At 53.6% G+C, this 20,564-nt stretch overlaps 1 protein-coding gene across 7 annotated transcripts; it reads right to left on the bottom strand.

Annotated features, from left to right (window-relative positions):
* Positions 1-1,899: 1,899 nt before the first annotated feature.
* MAN2A2 (mannosidase alpha class 2A member 2) lies at positions 1,900-19,848 on the bottom strand. Of its 7 annotated transcripts, XM_032468874.1 has the most exons (25): positions 19,431-19,848; positions 18,776-18,983; positions 17,742-17,895; positions 16,951-17,208; positions 16,735-16,879; positions 16,445-16,616; positions 15,889-16,016; positions 15,513-15,686; positions 14,933-15,119; positions 12,518-12,695; positions 12,004-12,206; positions 11,615-11,797; positions 11,352-11,466; positions 11,052-11,119; positions 10,727-10,892; positions 9,991-10,227; positions 9,623-9,745; positions 9,184-9,298; positions 8,837-8,970; positions 8,523-8,664; positions 6,849-6,982; positions 6,461-6,535; positions 4,727-4,921; positions 4,452-4,562; positions 1,900-3,841 (listed from the first exon to the last, which is right to left on the bottom strand). In XM_032468874.1, the coding sequence occupies exons 3-25, from the start codon at positions 17,871-17,873 to the stop codon at positions 3,689-3,691; spliced, it is 3,528 nt and encodes a 1,175-aa protein (XP_032324765.1). In that variant the 5' UTR covers positions 17,874-17,895; positions 18,776-18,983; positions 19,431-19,848; the 3' UTR covers positions 1,900-3,688. The 7 variants fall into 7 exon arrangements, with proteins under 7 accessions (XP_032324765.1, XP_032324760.1, XP_032324761.1 ...); XM_032468869.1 differs by lacking the exon at positions 6,461-6,535 and having other exon boundaries at positions 19,431-19,846; XM_032468870.1 differs by lacking the exon at positions 6,461-6,535 and having other exon boundaries at positions 17,742-17,891; positions 19,431-19,846.
* Between the last annotated feature and the right edge of the window lie 716 nt (positions 19,849-20,564).

The raw sequence follows: 20,564 nt of genomic DNA, 5'->3' as shown, positions 1-20,564 counted from the left end.
CAATGCTGTGTCCTACGTCTTCAACCCTGTCACATTCCAAATGCCAATGAGTCCTTATCCTCAACCCCACACAGGCTCCCTGTGCCTAGATGACCGGATTTCAGAGTTCTTTCAGTTCAGGTTTACTCTTGACTAGGGAGGTCTAAAGTCAGAGCAAACATGGATGGAGACTCTCTGCAGAATCACTTGGTCCCGGCAACTGTTATGATCAAATCAGATTTCCCACTGACCCTAAGTAAAATTGAGGTTTGTTGTGAAGGAACTGGTTTCTTCTCTATCACTTCTATGAAAATTGCCCCTTGAAGTGTTTGTTCTTTGTACATAGCTTTGTTAGGGAAAAACAAAAATTGGTTCAGAGATCTCTCTTTTGGATGGTAAGTCTCATTCCTACCACCCACACTGTGATTTCTCCCTCTATGCGTGCACAAGTGTCATTAGCTAACTACAGTGACAGGCAGTGTAGTAAGCAGGTCAATTTCAGGTAAAGATGCCATTCTCTCCACACAGGTGCTCATGGTTATACCCATCCCCTAGGCAAGCCAAATTGGAGCGCTGTCTGGGCCTGGCCCACCCTGCTCTGGGAGACCCAGCTTTTACATAGTTTGAGTCTGCCTTTCTTCTCATGGTCCATGCTGGCCATACAGCCCTCCCTTCTTCATGGAAACAGAATGGTTCTAAGCAGATGGAGAGTTGTAGAACGGAATCCTGCCCCTTTCCAGTGGTTGAAGTTGCTTCTGTGTTATGCCCTGATTTCAGTTTTGACTGTAACCCCCAAACCTGTGAGGCCTCAGTGTCAGAACTCCGTGGGAAAGGGTTGCTGCTAGCCTTAAAATAGTCGGCCCATTTCCAAATTACATGTGCAAAAGACTCACCTGGGAGCTTGTTTAAAATGGCAGATTCTTTGGCCCCTATGCCCAGCTATTGGTTCAATAAATTGTGCCAAGGAATCTGCTTTTCCCTCTGTGCACTAAAGGGAGATTTTGTTTCCTGCTCTTTTTACAATTCAGTCTCCGGGATCCATGGCTCTGCTGCACAGATACCCATTCCAGCACCAAGGCTAAAGGAGCAGCCGTGGTCAGGACAGGCCAGAAAGCTGGGATTTCAATAAGCAATTCTGGTGATTCTGGACCACACCTTGAGCAATGCTGCCTTACATAGTTCTAAAAGGCCAGTGTTAGGAGTAAACATTTTAGTTCCTGGTAGATGAATAATTTCATTGCACATCTAAGACCTCCAAAGAGAATTAGGCTTTATTCTGCTAATTGCCTAGGGGTTCACAGATTCTTCTATACCATTTGATTATAAATTATATTATACTAGCAAATAACACCTACTGTAGTGTAACTGTTTAGCGTCCTTTACTAATATGATTGTAGCTTATATTTACTGAGCTTTTAGATGCACCAGGCACCGGGCTAAGCACTTCACACTGACAATCTTCCACTATGATATTGACGCGCCCTGGCCTGGTGCTGCAAGGACCCTGGATGATCTGGAAGAACTCAGCTGGTCACTCTTGAATCTTTAGGTGACTGCTTACCAGTCCCCAGTGACTTGCTCTAAGGAGCAAGCTCTTCTCCTAAAGTAACTGTACTCACTGATTTTTTTAAGGGCTGCAAATATTTTCTCCCACATCAGTCATTTGTGTTTTAACCTTTATGGTTTCCATCATGTAGAAACTTTCAATATATTTTTGGTGGTAAAACCTGTTTATCTTCTCCCTTATTATAGCTTTTAAGTTTCACGTTATGTGTAGAAAAGACCTTCCTACACCAGAGGTACAAAAATATCCTGTATTTTTCTCAGTAATTTTGTAGTTTAGTTTTCTGGGTTTTCCCTCTGGAGCTAATTTTTGTGGAAACTGTGAGGTAGAGATCTCTTACTTTAATGGCTAGGCAGTTGTCTTGAAGTAGTATTTATTAAATAATCCATCTTTTCCCACTTAAAATACTCCTTGTGTTCTATACCAAATCCCCTTCCACCTGGGTCTGTTGCTGGGCTGTCCCTTTGGTTCCAGCAGCCTGATCCCACTTCCAGGTCACAATGACTGAACTCATGGTTGATCGAGAGTCCTTTGAGAAGTCCCATGGGACAAGTGCCTCTTACCTGCCTCAGCACCACTGCTCTGACACACTGTCATTCATAATTTCCTTAGTATTCTCACACATTTCCTCTTCTAAATGAACTTTAGAACCTATCAAATTCCAAAAAGTATCCAATCTCACTGGAGTACATTGACTTTATTTGGAGAGAACAGAATTTGTACAGGAATGTGATGTGCATCGTTTGGGTAGACTCAAGGGATGCTCTTAATTCAGCTGATTCTTTTAGGCTGTATAGGTTGGCCATTCTGTCGTCTGCAAATAATGACAGCTGTAACTCTTCCTCCCCTCTTTCATCTGCGCCACTGCAGGGGTTAGCAGTGCCAGAACATGGCTAAGTAACAGTATGTCCTTGGCCAGCTTCTGACTTGACTGGGAGTGCCTGTGTTGTTTGACTCTTTAGAATGCCAGTGACTGCCGGTTTCAGACAGAGACACCTTTATCTCGATTAGGATGTTTCTTTCTAACCTTAACTTACTAAGCGTTTAATAAGGGATAGATTTTAAATTTTACCCAGTATCATTTCAGCATCTATACAGACTATCATAAATTTTGCTCTATTAACCGAAGCTTTGATGAAGGCTGATAAGTAGCCACAGTGCCTCCTAATTTCATCTACATATTCCTCGTCCCTGCACTAGAAATCGAATACTCCAGTAGAAGGATGTACGTGGGTGAAGCTTCATGCCTGACCATAGAGACGGTGCTGAAAGCCTTCTCAAGTTCCCCACCACACCGGGTCCTAGAGGCTTCACTTTCTTTCCAGGGAAAGGAAATATGCCCAATCAAACATCCCCATGACAGGGAGGAGCTCCTGGGGACAGAGGTGCACAGAGTGCAGGAACCAAAGAGAAGTCAAGTAGGATGAAGAACCTCTGTGCCCCTGCCACCATCCCACAAATCAACAGAGACCGAGATGCCAGTTTGAGATGGGGTTTTGGTACCTGAAGTGTCCTATGACCTCTGGCCATGACGGTCTTCATGAATCCTTCCTGCCACTCTGTAGCCCTGGCCAGGGTGTGCAGGTCAGGGAGCACTTAGAGAGGAGCAGTCACAGAAAGCAGCGATTCCTTCTACTCCTCCACCCCACTGCTAACTCTCGGTCCCCTTCCCCACCTCCTGGCTTCACTCTGCTCCTGCTCATCACACCAGGACCTGTGGTCTTTATATAACCACAGGACTCCCCTAGAGCCAGCTCTCGCCTACGGGGACCCTGATGCTGGGCTGTTACCCACTTGACCTCCCCTGCTTCTCCTCCATCCCATTTGGGGGAAAGGACAGGTGTTTGAGCCTGTGCCCAACTAGGTGGATATACTCATAACCCAAAGCAGGGCCGGCACTGCTCACTCTGACCAAGGGCCTTCCCTCCTGCATCTCACTGGCGTCTGCCCCACCCACCCAACAGTGGGCTTATGGGTTGCCCCCAAACACAGAAGCCACAATAAACAGAAAATGAGGGCAGAGCCCAGTCTGTCACAGTTCTGAGAGGTAGATCGGGACAGGATACCCAGTGTGGCTCGTCCACCCCGACCTTATGTGAGGAGGCAGTCTCTGTGGATGAACGTTCTCTTCAGGCCACAAGAAGCCTAGCCCAAGCGGAGGCGAAAGGTGGCTATCTCCATGGGCTCCAAATAGATGTCAGTGCCATTGGAGGGTGAGGCCAGAGGGTACAGCAACGTCAGGGAGGTTGGCTGCAGGAAAACCACATCCAGGCCATGGAAAAGGCTCCCCAGGGCCACCTGTGGGGAGGACAGAAGGTGCAGGGCAGTGCGGGCGCCGGAACACTTGATGGTGACGCTCTTCCTCTACGTAACCTGTGTGAACCTCACAGAAGCTACGGGCCCTCTCCGCAGCAAGGTGCCCACACACACACATGAGTTCACTCAACCCGGAAGCCTATCTGTGGACCTTAGGATAGGAACTGTGGCACTGACTGGGAGCTCCTTAGGACAGGGACCATATCTTGATTCACTTGAGTCACTGGCACCCAGCGCACGGAGGCATTTATCAGTGCTAGCGTTTGCTGGCTTAAACAATGAATAGAGCTTACAAGGTAACAGCGTGATGAACTTTGGTTTTTAATTTCTGGTGTTTCCAATTGTTTGACAGAAGTACCTACTCATGGAACCGAAGTTCTCCATCTGTATGCTGCGTCTGGAACTGGCCCCTGCCAGGCCTCAGAGGCTTTGAAAACAAATGTTGACAGCTTCTCCATTCTCTCCATAAGGCCCCAGAGTAACCTCCTCGTTGCAGCGTCACCAAGCTCGCTTAGCCTGCCATCCCCAGATGCTCCGTTTCCCTGCCCTCCTCTCATCAGGGGCTCCCTTCCCACATCTGGGGCCTGCTCACCTTGCCTTGGCTTGTGGTGCAGTTGAAGCCCAAGTTCTTGGCCTCAAGGCCACAGTCAAAACCCTTGCGGTGTAAGATGAGTGCAGTTTCTGCTGAGGGCAGGCTGTCGTCCTGGATAACCGACACACGAAGGGCAGTGGGGGCAGGGGGTCTCTGCAGGGCTCACAGGTGCAGCAGCACCTCTGCCCAGAAGGCAGGACTGGGACAGGGAGGAGCCCAGGGGACGAAAGGCCAGGATTTGGTCCCGGAGGTACAGTGCCCAGCAGGATACTCACCTCAGCCTGCAGTGTACGCAGGTTGAGCAGGTGGAAGTCACAGGGCACTGAGGAGGCCAGAGGATGAAATGAGCGCAGAGCAGGGCCTGGGAGCTGCCTCTTGGCCACGGGCAGGGCAAGCACAGGGGTGTTCAGGTACATGGAGGTCAGGTGGCTTAGGAGGGACGGGTAGCTGGTAGACAGGCCATCTTGGACCTGAAAGATTGGTCCGAGATGTGGGTGAAGACGTGGAGCCGGGAGAAGGTGAGGGTGAGGATAAAAGCACATCCAGGTCAGTTCCTTTGGAAGGAACCTCTCTGATGTGTCCGGATACAGGGGTGCCTGACCCCAGGACCCTTATAAGTACAGTCACTTCCCATCTCAAATGACTGAGAAAGGGCTACTTCACTGGCCATTTCTCCTCTAACTCTGTTGGGTTTTGCTTCCGTAACACTATCATGAGCAACACACTCCCATCAGCAGTGTCTCTATCACACAGAATTCTCAGTGCAGGGAGGAAGATGGAAAAAAAGACAGACAGATGCTTCATCATGGAAGATGGGCCTCTGATGGAGAAAGTCCTCGGGGCAACCCCATGGTTTCAAGCATGACTCAGGATCCACAGCACCAGCCCTGATTCTTGGGCCCCAGGGTCCCCACAGCTGTGCCGCCTGAGGATGACATGATAGATGGCTGACCTGACATCACACTCACAGGCCTAAGCTGAACTTTCTTCCATGGCAGCTACTCTTCCACATTCTGGATTTCTGTCCCTAGTGCCACCCTCCTTCCTATTGTCCATAATCTCTCATTTCCCTCAGCCACGATCTCCATTCCCACTGAGCAGCGTCCTCACAAACAGCCCCAGCTTCTACCTCCCAAAGCTTAGTTCAAGTCACCAACATTTCCTGCTTGAATAGCCTTTAACCTGTCACATCTGCTCCCGTCTCCCTGAAGATCCATCCTACTCCCTGCTGTTGGACTGAACTGCTTACGGCAGAGTCCAAACAGTGTCTCCCTCCCAGCTCAGATCCTTCACTGGCCTCTAGGAGGAAATCCATACTCTTCACCAGGCATTCAAGGCCCACTACTGTCTGCCCCAACCTACCCACCGATGGCAGCCCAGCACTGGCCATTAGAGCTCACTACAATCATGGAAATATCCTATATCTGCACTAACACAGTAGACACCACATGTGGCTATCGATCACCCGAAGTGTAGCTAGTTTAAATGAAGAACTGAATTTGTTATTGTACTTAGTTTTAATATGGTTAAATAGCCATTTGTGGCTAGTGGTTCTCACACTGGACAGGCAGCTGTAGTCTAGCTGAATGAACTCATGGCCATTCCCCGCTCACATTGTCTTTCCTGCCTCCTATCCTGTGCCTTGGTTCAAGTGTGTAGGGCAGACTCCCATTCATCGAAGATGCGAATGGATGACACCATCCTCCAGGAAGTTGTCCTTGATCCCCTTGGCCCACTACGTTCTCAGGACCAGTGCACGCACCCATTTTCTACCTTATATTTTCACACACATAGCTTGTCCCCAACCCCTACTCACGAGAGGATTCCCAGAGAGCAGAGTTAATATCTTATGCATTTGTGTCCCTCTCAGTCCTTACAGCACAGCAGCTATTTGATGAGTGACTGAGCCCCAGATGTGGGACACTGAGCAGCAGACTCTGCCATCCACAGGCTCCAACTCTGGCTACGAATCGCTAACACTAGTTCAGCACCCCATTGCTGGCCCTTACCTCTTGGTTCCTGCTCCTGCTGTTGTGAAAGATCAAGCCCCTAAGCATGGCTGCCAGTTTGGAGAAAAAGCCAGGCTGGTGGGGGCAAAGAAAGCCATGAGATGAGCTGGGTCGGAGCAGAAAGGGTTAGAGGACATGGGGTTGGGAAGGCGGGAGATGAGCATGAGGAGGGCACAGGCGATAGGGTGACAGGGTGCTGTGGGAGAGGGGCGCTCCGTGAGATGCAGCAGCACAGCGCAGACACACTCCCCGCCGCCCCGGGGAGCAGGCCCTACTCTCACTGTCCCTTGCCCACCTCCAGTACGTTCCTCAAGCCCAGACTGGAACCCCAGGGCCACCCAAGGAGCCTAGCCTGACCTGGCTCCTTCAGGGGAGGCCCAGAACTTACCTCCCTGCCCGCGGTTCGCCGTTCCAACAGGAGACGGAAATGGTTGCAAGTTCTCTTGTTGTCCTTGAGCCCTTGGCCCAGGCCCCGGTTGTCGTCCTGCATTAGTCGCCGGTCCAAGATCACCTCCAGCTGGCCTGGGGAAGTTAACTGTGAGCCCCCAGCCTGCCTCCCTCACCCCCAGACACCAACCTCTGGAAGAAGAACCCCAACCACAGGCCCGAGGGGAAAGCTCAGGGAGCTGGCTGGAAGCTGAGTCCTTCAGGGGACAAAGCAGCTGTGGAACCTGGAGCTGGAAGGGGCTTAGTGCCAGACTGGTTTCACAGGGGAGGAAACAAGAGCCCAGAGCAGGCAGCCTGACCCTGGCAGTTAACCACCTGTGCTCTGTGGCTCAGGAGTAGGGCTGGCCTGGGTGCCCAGGCAGGGAGCCGTCTCTAGACTGGCTGCATGAAATGAAGTAAACAGCAAACACAAAACCCCATCATCAGCCAACAGCAGCTGCTGCAGAGGCCCTGGCCTGGGGCAGGTTTTCTCAGGGTGGGCAGATTTTGTTGGGACTAGAACACGTGGTCTCCAGCTCTGCCCACTGCAGCTGTCAAAAGGAGGGCTGAGAGAGGACAGCCAGATGGCTTGTCAGGCAGAGACACAGGTCATCTGGGGTTGCCCTGGGGACAAGAGGTGGCAGATGATCACCTCTGCTTTCTTTTTAAAATATGCTTGGGAAAGGGACTCTCTGCAAAGCTGACATACATTGGGATGAGGATTTTTCCCAGCACCTGTTTTTTAAGAATCTCTTGAAAGGAGCCCACATAGATGGCTCTATCTGCCCTCCTATCTCCCCAGCCCTGAGCAACCACAGAAAGACACCCCAAAATTCTAAAATGGACTCCCTGCATATAAAACAATCACTTAGCACGTTTTTCCAGAAGGGCAGAGAGAACCAACTGGGGACACTGGACTGGATTAGGAATTTTATAGCCAAGGTGACCTGGGCAAAGAGGCAGCAGAGCCACACTGCTTCCAGCAGGGAGTCAGGTCCCTACTGTGCTCACCACAGGACCCCGCAGAGCCTGGACTGGGCACTCTTGGCTCACCCCTGCACAAAGTTTCCATCCCCAATATGGATGATCTGAAGGCCTCCAAGGCCTCTAAGTGCAAACTATTCACTTTATCCTGAGGATACGAGAGCCACCTGGGCTGACCCGGTGTGACCAGTTCCAGGTCAGTCTCCTCATGTCCTGGTTTTGACTCTTAAGAATGTCATTCTCTCTTTTAATGACCACTAGTAGGAAAGCAGGATGTACTTTTCTCCTTTGCTAAGTATTTCATTATAACGCTGAACATACTTTTCCAACTTCCCCTACTCCCACCCCTGACCAGGAGAAGGGGGTTGCACACTTGAAATCACCCAACACCCTGATGCTTCTGGAGTGGATCCAATAGGCCACCTACCCCCCCCCCACCCCAGTCACCTCCACAGCTGCTTACACCAGGGGAAGGGTGACGGCAGGCGGCTGCCTTCCTCTAAGGCCTGCTGGTGTGTGACTGACAGGAGCTATTAATGGTTTGCATAGACTGGAGAGTGGGGAGGCCTGCAAAGGGGACAGGCCTGGGAGTCAGGGATGAGCTTCTCAACCTTGCCTTCCACCCTCCACACAGCGCCTGTTCCCCACTCACCATCGTGGAGGCTGGAGACGCCCAGGGCCTGGGCAGTGTGCAGCGTTAGGCGGTTCTGTGCATCCTGGAGGTAGGCCATGACTGGCATGGGGTAGAAGTTGGCCTGCAGGGGCAGCTTCTTCAGATACCGCCGGGGCTGCACCTGTGGGGCAAGGCCAGCAGATCAGAGTGTCCGGGCGCTATCTGAGCCCCTTATCACTCTTGACTCTGATTCCTCCTCCTCTGTTGTGGCAGACCACCCACCGGGGCCTGTGAAAGAGGCAGTAAACAGCTCAAGTTCTGCTCCATGGGGTCTCCCAGGCCCTGGCCATCACCTGGAAGCCGTTGAGGTCCGTGAAGAAGGTGCCCTGGCTGTGGATGTACGTCTGGATGCGCAGGGCCAGCTCCTTGTTGACGTAGTCCCGGATATCCACCAGTAATGACACGTCCAGAGACAGCCCCTCCACCCCTGGGCACAGGACAGCGGGAGGGGCTGAGTGGCGTGAGGGTGAGTCACAGCCCAATCCCAGGCAATTCCCAGCATTTCTGGACAACCCCTACTCTGAGAGAATTAGGTGTCATTCTTGTCTCCAATGATACATTTGTTGGGCAGGAGGAAGAGCATGTCACAGCCTACAGAGCCCACACTTCCTTCCCAGCCTTCCTCATTGGTGAGGCTAACCTGGCAGGTTATAAAGCCGGACCACCTGGTGAACGTGCTCGTAGTAGGCAACCACCTCTGAGAAGAAAGGGCCTTCTGTGACGCGCAGCACAGGGGGGTCCTTGGGGACGTAGGGCTGGGGAAAGAGCAAGTGGCAGCTGAACCCACAGCACGGAGTACAAAGCAGGGGGGTACCAGCCCATGGTCAGGCAGGACGTGTTCCCAGTAGGCTCTGGGCTGAGACCCGTGGCTGAGCCGGGCCCAGGCCCCCAGGTGGTATTCCTCAGCCCTCTATACCCACCAGGGATAGCATGGGTGAGGCACCCCGGCAGGCTGGGGTCACCCTGGAGGAAGGCCCATGCCCTTCCTTATTGCATGTGAACTTTAATTCACATCTCCTAGTGCCTTCTGCTCACGAGGCTCCCAGGGCCCGCTGGGGTGTGCAGTGTCTTTAGGGTACCTTGGCCTCGCCATCAGGCAGGAAGAGGTAGGCTCCACTCTTGTCTTTGGATGTGCGGGTGCCATAGATGAGGAACTCCATGTCTACCCGCTGCTCCTGCTCCTCGTCCACCCTTCGGATGCTCTGCCAAGAAACACAGCCCTGACCCCTGGCCCCACACCAGCATGTCAGGCTTGCCCCCTGGGAGGGCATGGACGTATTTCCCCAAGGAGCCAAGCCCACTTCCCTGTGCTGTCAGCTCAGAACTGAGAAGGCCCGCTCCTTGGTCCACCCTCAGTCAGGTGGCAGCAGGCTTCCAGGCAGAGGCAGCTTGGCACGACCCCCCGACATGCGTGCCCTCCTCTGGCTTCCAGCCCCTGGCCCTTTACCTTGAGGAGCCCAGTAAGGCCTGAGAACCAGACCTGCATGTAGCGGTTGCTAAGGGCGAAGTCGCTGGTGCCAGAGTCAATGATGCGCAGCGGGAAGGCCTCGTGCCTGCTGATGGACAGCTGCCGCCCGTGCAGGTAGATGCGTACAGAGGAGGGCAGGGTGCGGGGCCCGTCCAGGCCCAGGTGCAGCTGCAGCACACCGAGGCCCAGGGCTGGCAGGCGGACGGGCAAAGACACCTGTGGGCATGGGAGGGGTGAGAAAGTGCGGGCCACGGCATGGGTGTCAGTTCTGGACGCAGGTCTGGGGTTCAGGCCCTGAGAGCCTGATCAAGTCCCTGTACCCACCAGGACCTCTGTTGCCTCCACTGAAAGGGGAGGCGATATTCCTTGCCCCTTGTCAGACATTCACAAGTCTCAAAGAACATCTGAAAAACTATGAAATGGTAACCACACAGTAAGGTTTCAACAAACATATGCTGAATGAACAAATGAGGGGGCAACATAATCGACACTTTTACCATCATCACAGTATCCCAAACTTCACCTTCCTCTCAAGGACAGACTCAAATCCCAGGAATGACTGTCCTTGGGGCAACCCCTCTCCCCAGGACTCCTGTCACCAGCCTGGGGAGTAAGAGGGCCACAAGCAGGAGGGTGGGAAGCTGGTGTAGAAGGGCAGAGTGAGGCCCCAGGGAGAGGCCAAGGATCAGCACACAAGGCCGAGGCCGGGCCCCACCTGGTAGACATCAGGGGCCATGTCAGTGGCAGAGTTCCAGTGTGCGCTGATCTGCACAGCCAGGGGCTGACCCTCCTCTGAAAGGACCCGCACCCGGGGTGAGCTGACCAGCAGGGACACCACGCTGAGCCGCTCCTGTTCCAGTGGGTTGAATAGCACCACATACCTGTGGGAGAAGGTAGACTCACCCAGGAGGCCACTGCTCTGGGGCAGTGGAAGCTGGAATGGCAGCCAGGCCAAGAGTCCCTTGATGGTTCAGCAGGTGTGGGGGTGGGAGGGTGCCTAGAGCCAGGGAGGGACTGCCATTGTGCTTGGCATGGCTCACCTGGGTGAGGAGTCCAGCTGGATCACTGTACGCTCTGGTAGTGCATCATGATTTAAGCGAGTGTCATCCTGGAATGAAGCGGTTGGGAAGGGAAGAACCATCATGGGGCTCAGCCCGACTTGGAGTCTTGCTTCCCCCGCCCCCCACCTGTCCCAGACAAGGACCACCAGCTGGGCTGGGCACACATCTTTCACCCCAGGACCGGGGAGGAAAAGGAGCAACACGTTCATACCACAGCTCTTGGCACGGGACTGAACACACCAGAGGGTCCCCCCGAGCAGATGCAGAAGCGGGGCTCACCATTTGGAGGAAGGGCGCTTCAGGGTCAAAGTGGTAGGTTTCCTTGTCCCCCAGCACCAGATAGTGAGCTGCATTAATGACGACCTGCTTCAGGTTGACAAGGGAGCGCAGAAGCCTGGGAGGGCGGGCAGGAGAGGGACCATGGGAGAGATGACCACCGAGAGGCTGTCCACCTGCCAGCAGGACGAGCTCTTGGTGCATCCTCCTTTTGGGAATCATGGGCAGAGGCTTGGAGCTGATGGGAAAGAGGAAAGGGCTCCCACCTGACCCCATAGTCCACCACTACTGCCTCCTTGGCAGTGCCAGTGATGGCGTCGTGGTGCTGGAACAGCCCCAGTGTGCGCCGAGCTTCTGTCAGAAGAGCGAAGTTCGAGAGCGGGTACTGGCTTGCCAGTCCGGAGCGGCGAGCGTGAGCTACAGCCAGGCTGTACAGAATCTCTGCCCCCCTGTGCAGAGAGAGAAGTCAGCCTCCTGCCCACACAGCTCCCCGGGGCCACCCTCACGCTGCAAGCCCCGCTCCTCTTCCTCCCACCCCTTCTCCACCTGTCTTGGTCTCCATGCCCTTTTAGCCCCTTCTGAGCCAATCCAGCCCTTCCTTAAACCCCAAAGGCTTACTCTACTCACTCCAGCTTGGAGTGGGGGCAGGTCTCACCGCAGGTGGGCTTCCAGGACGCGGTCCAGGCTCTTGTAGAAAGGCCGGGAAGTGTAATAGCCTGTCCAGTAATGGTCCTCCCGGTCCGCGTAGGAGAAGAAATCCCCGCTCAGCACAGGAAAACCTGGAGGCCGGGCCCCTGGCTCCACCCCTGTCCTCTTGTATAGAGCGTCAAAATAGTCAGAGAGGGTGCCAAACTGGGCCTGTGGGGACCCCAAAAACCCGCTTCCATCAGTTTTAGAGTCTGCTGAGAGTTGCGGCTCCCAATACTGTGGCTGGGGGCTAAAGGCAGGGATTTTGCCTACGCAGAGGGCAGTCACGGTACATCCTATCCTTCTGGGACTCACAGAAGCTGGGGAGCCTGGGAAAGAACTGTGACACAAAAGGGAAATCTTGCCCCAGAATTGGGAACAAACCCTTGCTTTGGAGTGGTAACACGGAGCACGAAACCTCACAGGAAGGGCTGGGCTGCAGCACCGCTGAGGCCCCTCCCCAGCTCAGCAGCCCCTCACACCTGCACATGGAGGTCAGGCTTGCTGTTGAGGAAGTCAAAGAGCCGCTGGTAGTTGAAGAACTGGGCATCCCACTCGTGGGGCTTGTCGTATCGGAAGTCATCGCCCAGTGGCACCAGGAGGACGTTGCTTCGGAACAGCCGGGACTTCTTCCTGTACTGGTCCAGGAGCAGGCCTGCCCTGTGGGTGGGGAGGGGAATGGGCCCAGCATGAAGTCTCGGTCACACAGGATCAGGAGCAGAGCCAGCATGAAGGAAGCCCTCTGATACATCCTCATCACGGAGTCACTCAGTTTGTGGGCAGATACCTTGTGGGGTGGGAAACCCAGTCCCAGGGAGCTCAGTGTTCTCTGGACAACTGGAGAGTTCTTCCTGATGCATGGCTTCAACTCCCTGGCCCCAGTTCTGCCCTTGGACACCACACAGAACAAATCGGTCCTTCCTCCCCATGACTATCCTTCAAACATATAAAAGATGTGTTCACATTCCCTGTGCTTTCTCATCAGGCTCCACCATGCCAGCTCCTCCAGCTATTTGGTCCCTACACAACGGTTTAGAATCCGCTCACCAGCAGTTCTCTGAGCAGCCCATCTGCCAGGATCCTAGAGTGCGGGGCCCAGCGCTGAATATGGGAGTCCAGGGTGGGCTGACCCGCCAAGGCAAGACAGGCCACACACCTCCAATCTGGCCAGAGCCACCCTGGGAGCTGTGTAAGTACACAGGCGCTTGGCAGCCCCCGCCATGCTGACATCAGTGACCATGTTTTCCGTGCACAGAGCCCAGCAAGATCTTCTCTCATCCAGAATTTTCCTACTCTGTTTTCTGAAGCTAAGGGTGGAGCCTTAACTTTTATCTAATAAATTTTATCTGGTAGATATGGCCCACGTGCCAACCTACTGAGATCTTTTGGGATCCTGACTCTGACACTCCAGCTTTGTTTTGCCTACCAGTTAGTGGGAGAGAAGAGCCCAGACTTGGGGGCCAGACTTCACCAATGCCAGCTCCCATGCACCAGCTGCGCAACCTTGAGTAAGTTACTTAACCTCTCTGGGCCTCAGTTTCTATAAAATGAGGATAACATCAGTAACTACCATCATAGTATTACGAAAATTGAAACGAACTGAACAAACTAGTATTTGTTAAACAGAACAATGCCTGGCACATTATAGGAACTATATATAAACGTTTATTATTTTCTTTTTCATACAAGTCACTAATAAAATCAATAAAAACCAGAGCCCTGTGGCATATCATTAAAGCCTTCTTCTCTTTTTAGACCGACCTGATAGGCATGTTACGGGTGTCACAGTTCAACCAGCCACTAATCTATTAACCATACTGGTCCAGCTTGTTCTTTTCCACTTTGCTCTCAAGAAAGAACTCATCAAATACCACTTTCCTCTAATTTACCAGCCTCACAAGCCTTTTAAAGAAGAAAATGAAGTTACCGCCAAAGACTTGCTCTCTAAACCTGGCCTGGCATCTGTAGATCACAGCTGCTGCTTTAAGAAAAATCATGCCTTAAAAGCCCTAAATTCTTGCTTGGAATCAGCAGTCAGATTTCTGGATTCTGGAAACAAAAGACCACTTTCTTTCTCTCTTGGTCACATGCTTCACCTCTTGGACATCAGGGAAATCAGAGTCTTGCAACAGGAAAACCAGTTCAACTTGTTATATATATATATATATTTTTTTTTTTTGGTGGGGGGAGGTAGTTAGGTTTACTTATTTATTTATTCTTAGACGAAGTACTGGGGATTGAACCCAGGACCTCGTGCATGCTAAGCATGCGGTTTACCACTGAGCTACAATCTCCCCTTCTCAGCTTGTTATATTCTTAAGACCAATCCAGTTCTGGCTAAATCGTTTGTTTAGCTCTCTCATAATCCACCCTTTCCCGGGGGAGCTGATTTCAGCAACGTCTTTAGGGGTCCCTAAGGATTCTCTCAAAGGAAACAGGTCTGCTTTTTTGGAGGCTGGAGGCTGCTGGGTGGGATGCAATGTGCCTCTGAATGGGATTCTGGATGCACAGAGCACTGAGGATCCTGGCCAACTTCAAGCCAAGGCAGGAGGCCTGAGCTTAAAGGCATCCCAGGCTAAAGGTTGTACGGCACTGCACCTGATTTGAGAATTATTCACCTCTGAGTCAGTCTGCTGGCTCTGACAGTTTGTTAGGACACTGGAAAACGTTCTCATTCTAGAAAAGGTGGTTCCTTTGAGCCACTCTAGTTTTCCTGGGAGACGCAGTAAAAGAGCTGCCACTGTAGCGGCTGTGGGCCCGAACCCTCCACCATTTTATGGATGTAGAACCAGAAGTTCCCCCATGCAGCAGAGCCCAGACCAGAGGCCAGCTCTCCTGACTCCTCTGTTGAGGGAAAATGGCACCACCACGCCCATTCTAGGGCTGCGAGCACATACCTCTCAGCCACATTCTCCTCTGTGATAGCCCGGGGCGGCACCTTCCAAGGGCAGTTGATGCGCCCACCGGGCAAGCGCTTGAAATCAAACTGGCAGCAGATCTTGGGATCTGGGCCACATGTGTGGGGGACATCATAGCTGTAGAAGGGCATCATGTGGCAAAAGATGTCTGTGCTGGAGTCCGAGTCTGTGGAAGACACATCAGGCAGTCAGCCTGGGCACAGGGATGCCAGGAGGACAGGCATCTGCTCCAGCTAAAGGCAGCCCTGATAGAGCGTGAGGCCTGAGCTAGACTTAAGGCGGCAGAGGACATGCAGGCCAAGGGTAAGGACACAGGGAGGGCTGTGGAGCCCTCAGCTCCTCCAAGGGACAGTATGCTCAGACCCCTGGGACAGATAGCAGGCCCCGTAGAGGCCAGAGATCGATGTGATCCCCACCTAACCTGAAGGAGAGAGCTTCTGACAGTCTCCACCAGTGCTTGTTGGTCTGCTTGGAAGGGCACATGGGTCTTATTTCTGATATCCCTGTCCTTTCCCAGTGAGAACTACTCTGTGACCCCCTCCACCCTACCTGGCCTTACCCCAGGTCTGCCTCCACATGAACTCCAGGCTGTGGGTAGCAGCAAAGTGCTTCTTGATGGCATAATGCACCCTCTGAATCAGCATGCTGGTCAGGTTGGCGCGGCGCAGCAGATAAGGCATGGTGGGGCTGTGTCCAAAAGGGTCCACTGCCCAGCCGGAGCGCGGGGTTGCACCTGGGCAGGGGCACAGAAGCCAGAGGCCTGAATGCCTCACAACCTGGCCTCCCAGTACTGGGGCCCCAGTTCCCCTCTTGCCGTCACACCAGGTCCATGCTGGTAAAATTAGCCTAGAAAGGAACCACCTCTGCCTATTCCTATGCCTTATAGCCACCTGCTGTCCTCTGGGCGCAGACTACCACTCATGAGCCAGACTCACCGAGGTTTTTCTCCAGCCACTGGTGTCCCTCAATGAGCTGGTCAATCAGCGCAAAGTAGTGGGAGTTGGCCTCATCCGGCATTACCCAGCCTCCTGTCGCAATCTCTAGCTGCCCGTTTCCCACCAGCCTAGAGTTAAGGACTCACACTCAGCGTGGGGTGGAGACCCTTTGCTCAGTCCTGCCAACCAGATGCCAGGACCTATGTGTACTGGCCTCACTGAGCCAGCTCACCCGAACCCAAGGCCAAGAAAATAGACATGTGCCCTCCCTTCCCTCCAGCCAACCTCCATGCTGCCCTGGCTCTGCTTAGCCCTGGACCTCTGTCCGTGCTTCCAGGGGCTAGGCCCTGTGCTTTTTTTTCAACTGTGTTCACACTACTTTGATTTGAACTACCACTTCTTGTCTTCTCAGTCCCGGCCCCTCTACCATCATGCCTCATCTCTGACATGGTTCCCTTTGCCTCTCCCTGGCCCCTTGGTACCCACAACTCCAGGAGACAACCTCACACCCATCCTAGGGCCCACAGCCCTCCCGTGCTCCCCAACTGGCACTGGCCTTCGGACTGCCGCTTTCTTTTGGGCATTGATGTTGTCCCACCACTTGGCGAAGAAGGAGACTTCTGCCCAGAGGAAGCGCCGCCGGGGGTCCTCCTGCAGCTTGGACACCATGCTGTTAAGGATGTGCTGGGTCTGCTCGGTGTAATACTTGTCAAAGGTCTTAATCCAGCCTGAGGAGCCAACATAGGGTCCCCTGAAGATGCCACCCTCTTCTTCAACTCTCCCTCATCTTTGCCGTCAGAAAGCCTACTCCACAGCCCGGCTCCCAGAGGTCTGCTGGGCACTCACCTGGGTCATTGTGAGAGTGTGGGACCACAAACACCTGCAGGTCTTCAGTGTCCCAGTCATGAGGGCTGTAGGAGATGTCAAACCCTTGCTTCCACACGCCGCCATCCACATTGTCAAATGGTAACTCCTCTGATACAGTCAGCATCTGCCAGGCAGGAGAGCAGCTCAGTGCCCCAGCCATGGCCACCGTGGGTCCCTGCCAGCTCTGACTCTTACCTGCAGCTCTGGCTTCTGGCCCCGGCCCCCCAGAGCAAACTGGCAGTCTTGAGGAGAGATGGAGAAGAAGCTAGGCCGGGGCTCTGGTGGCACCACCCAGGAGCTGTTGGCCGTATAGTAGGGCAGCAGGGCAGGTGGGCCCTCCACGTTGGCTGTCAGCTCCAGGACGGAGTCCTTGATGTGGCTGATGATTTCATGGTTCTCCTCCAACAGCTGCTCCAGCTGTTCAATGCGGTTCTGCAGCACAGAAATTTGACTCTGCCAAAAAAACCAGAAAGCAGTCACGCCCAGCTCCTCACGTCACAGGATCTCTGCATAGGGCCCAACACCTGAGGCCCTCCCCAATCAAAGGTAGGACCATGAGCCTACAGGGCTGCATGGCTCTGGGCAGGCAAGGGAAGAGTTGCACACCACTACGGAGAACTGTAATCCTCTCGGTTTGGGAGTACCCTCACTCTCCAACTCACAGTTGGCAAAGATTTCATCTCCCACACCTACTCGCAACAATTGGCGTTGCCTATCTGGAGCATCGTGCTGACAAGGACTGCACTGGGGCTTAGTGGGAAAGAATGCTGCAATCCATTAGCAATGTCTGCCAAGAATTCAGGAGGACAAAGTGACAGTACATATTGCCATTTTTTCTCTCCATTCTTTTTTTTTTACCATCATTGTTTTCAGCTATGAGTTTCTAGAATATTCCTGCTCTGGGCTGACATGACTCTCCAGCTGGGGCAATAACCTGATCCCAGATGATTTGTATACAAAGAGATTAGCAGCCAGGCATGACTCACCCGGGGGAAGTTCCCACCATTCTGGTGTCGGGTGGGATCATGCTGCACTCGGTCCAGCATGAGGTAGAGTGAGAAGACAGCCACGCAGAAGATAGCAGCCCCACACACTGTCACCTGCTTTTTCAGCTTCATACTGGCCTCCACACACACCTGGCTGGAGGGACATCAGATGTAGCTCCAGAAGGCAAAATCCCCTTGGAGGTCTTTCCACCAAATGCTCCAATGAGTTCCTGAGGGCTGCTCTCGAGGAACACCTATTTGCCTGACTCCAAAGGAAAGGAAACTTCCAAGCACTAAACCCCAAACTTCCAAACACTGGCTATGGATCCTGACCCAACCTGGATCGTATTCTCTTGGTTGAGATACAAAAAGCATAGAAAGAGGCACATCTGAGGCCAATCCTGCCTGGTCCTGGTAGCAGCTCTGCCCCTAGAATGGAGATGATGCTCTCTCCCAGGCAGATGCTATAAAAAACAACCGAATAACAACTTCCCAGCTGTGACTCCTGAGTTCACCATACAACTTCCTGATTATAACCAGCCGCTCTCAGAGCTTGCCTACAAAAAAAACACAGGCAGTTAGTTAAAGGAGGTAGGTGTCCAGGCTCCCTGGCCATGTGCTTCTAATTTGAGAGGAACAAACTGGTATCTGTTTTGATTTAAAGGATATAGCTAGCTAAATCCCCCAAGAGACTCACAAGAAAGCCTTTCTCCCTGCCCTCTTGGATCAGACTCACCAGAAACAGTGCCTGGCACAGCTCCTCTCTTATTCAAAAACGCAGAATGAACTTAAGAAGAAGCCACAGCTTCTGTTTCTAACATAAAGAGCCCTACATCTTCTCCCTGTTAGTTCTGATTCCTGCAGTGGGTAACTTTCAGCCTCTGCTTATAGAGCATTTACGGGACCCCCTTGGAAGTCAACAGTGATTGATGTAGAAGATCCCCTGGGTAGGGAGAAGCTAGGCACAGCTGCTCGGTTGTGGGGCAACTTCAGAGAACCAGTGCCTTCCGCCACCGCCCGCGGACCGCACTTGCCTGCCTGCCGGGCGGAGTGGGGCCGCCAGCTGCCGGGCGGAGCGTGGGCAGGAGCGGCGACTCCGGAGTCTTCCTCCAGCCCTGGGGCTGGGGAGCTATGTCGCCTCTGCAGCGTTGTGCCCTACTTAGGGCGATCTGATTCCACTCAGGAGTCTCCGGGCAATATTTTTAGCCCTTGGAAGCTGGGTCCAGGCCAAAGTAGGTGGAGCTGAGGAGAAAGAGTTGGATCACAGGGGGCCGGCACCTGCCGCCGGGTCTTCGGCTGCTCGTCTGTCTGCCAGCCCAGCCCCCTCCAGGCCCTTCCCGGCCGCGGCCCTCCCCGGTTTTGCCGGCCCCGGGACCGCAACGACAACTGCCCAGTGAGGGGGCTCGGGCCGTCTCCGACACCGAAGCGCCGCAGGCGCTCTGCCGCTCGAGCCCGGCCTCGGCCAGGGCATTCGTAACCCTCCCCGCGCCCAACCGGCGCGTTACCTCTGCGGCCGGCCTCCGTCCGCACCGCTCCGCGCCCCGCTCCCCGCTCCCCGCTCCCCGCTCCGAGCCCAGCCGGCCGAGCTGCGCCCCTCACAATTCCGGGTGCGGCAGCCGGCGCGGGGGCAGCGACTCAGGCGAAGGCGAGCGCCCGCCCACCCGTCACCCCCCACTCCGCTGCACCCACCCGGCGCTGCTCCCTTGCGTCTCGCGGCCGCCAGGCCGAGCGGCGTGCGTGGCGGGGACAGCCTCGCCGCGCCCACGCGCCGCCCCGGCCCCGCCTGCTCGCCGCGGCCCCGCCGCTGTCTGCCGGTGCGCCCCGCGGAGCCGGGCCTCAGGCAGCCCTCTCTCGGCTCCGGGGGCCAGCCGGCGCCTCCCGTGTTGTCAGCGTCGTGGCCCCGGGCGCCGGCAGCGTGTCCGCAGTGCGCAGCCGCAGTCCGGTCCCCGGCCTTCGCGCGCTGCGGAGCAGAAAGGAGGGGCGCGCAACTTTAGGTTTTCCGAATCTTCCTAGAGTAAGCATGTTAACAACCGGTGGTATAAACATTGCTCCCGCACTTCACTAGCCGAGCGATGGAGTACATTTTCCGAGCCTTTCCCGGTTCCGGTGTCGGTATCCTTAATTTGATGCAGCTGCGCTCCTCAGGCGAAGGGGTGCTGCCTCCTATTGGTACGGTGCAGGAATCACCATCCCTCTCCGTGCTTGCCACCAGTCAGTAACAGTTTTCCTGTTGTTCTCCTTTTACTGGGCATCTGAGTTGTTTATAATTTTGCAGCATAATAAACCACATTAGTGAACATCTCCATGAATTCCACACTTGTCTTCTTTTCAAATTATTACCTTAGGACAAATTTGCACCAGTGAGGTTACCTGGGCGACAGATAAGGACTGATAAAGGCTGCTGATACTTGGCATTCTATTGCCCCCCAAAAGGATTGTGCCAGTTTCCACTGTCACTTACAAACTGTGGGAAATTGCTTAAACAACTTTTTAGTTGGTTAACTAGATTTACAAACACATTTCATTGTTTTTACTCCCCTTTCTTTTATCACCCTCAGAAATATTTTTCCAGATTTATTTGCTAAACTAGAATGCCTGTTACTAAGGTGTAAGAGCTAAGCTGGGTTCATCATCCTCTATGTGTGTTTTGCCCTGTGTTCTGGGAAATTTACCTTCCAACCTTCCTAATGAATTTTTCATTTTGGCAATCATAATCTTATTTTCAAGAGCTCTTATTGGTTCTCTGGTGGTTTATTTTTTTAAAAAATTGAGGTGCAACTTACAGTATATGGCACAAGTCTTAAAAGTACTGCTTGATGAGTT

This window comes from Camelus ferus, chromosome 27 (genome assembly GCF_009834535.1).
Source record: "Camelus ferus isolate YT-003-E chromosome 27, BCGSAC_Cfer_1.0, whole genome shotgun sequence".
Classification (NCBI taxonomy): Eukaryota; Metazoa; Chordata; class Mammalia; order Artiodactyla; family Camelidae; genus Camelus; species Camelus ferus.
This window is presented reverse-complemented; position numbering and strand designations above follow the sequence as displayed.

Coding starts and splice junctions, on each gene's coding strand:
- MAN2A2 (XM_032468874.1), bottom strand. CDS start 17,873: ATGAAGCTGAAAAAGCAGGTGACAGTGTGTGGGGCTGCTATCTTCTGC. Junction 16,017..16,444: donor AAGAAAGCGGCAGTCCGAAG/GCCAGTGCCAGT, acceptor CCTTAACTCTAG/GCTGGTGGGAAACGGGCAGC. Junction 6,536..6,848: donor GGCGAACCGCGGGCAGGGAG/GTAAGTTCTGGG, acceptor TGCCCCCACCAG/CCTGGCTTTTTCTCCAAACT.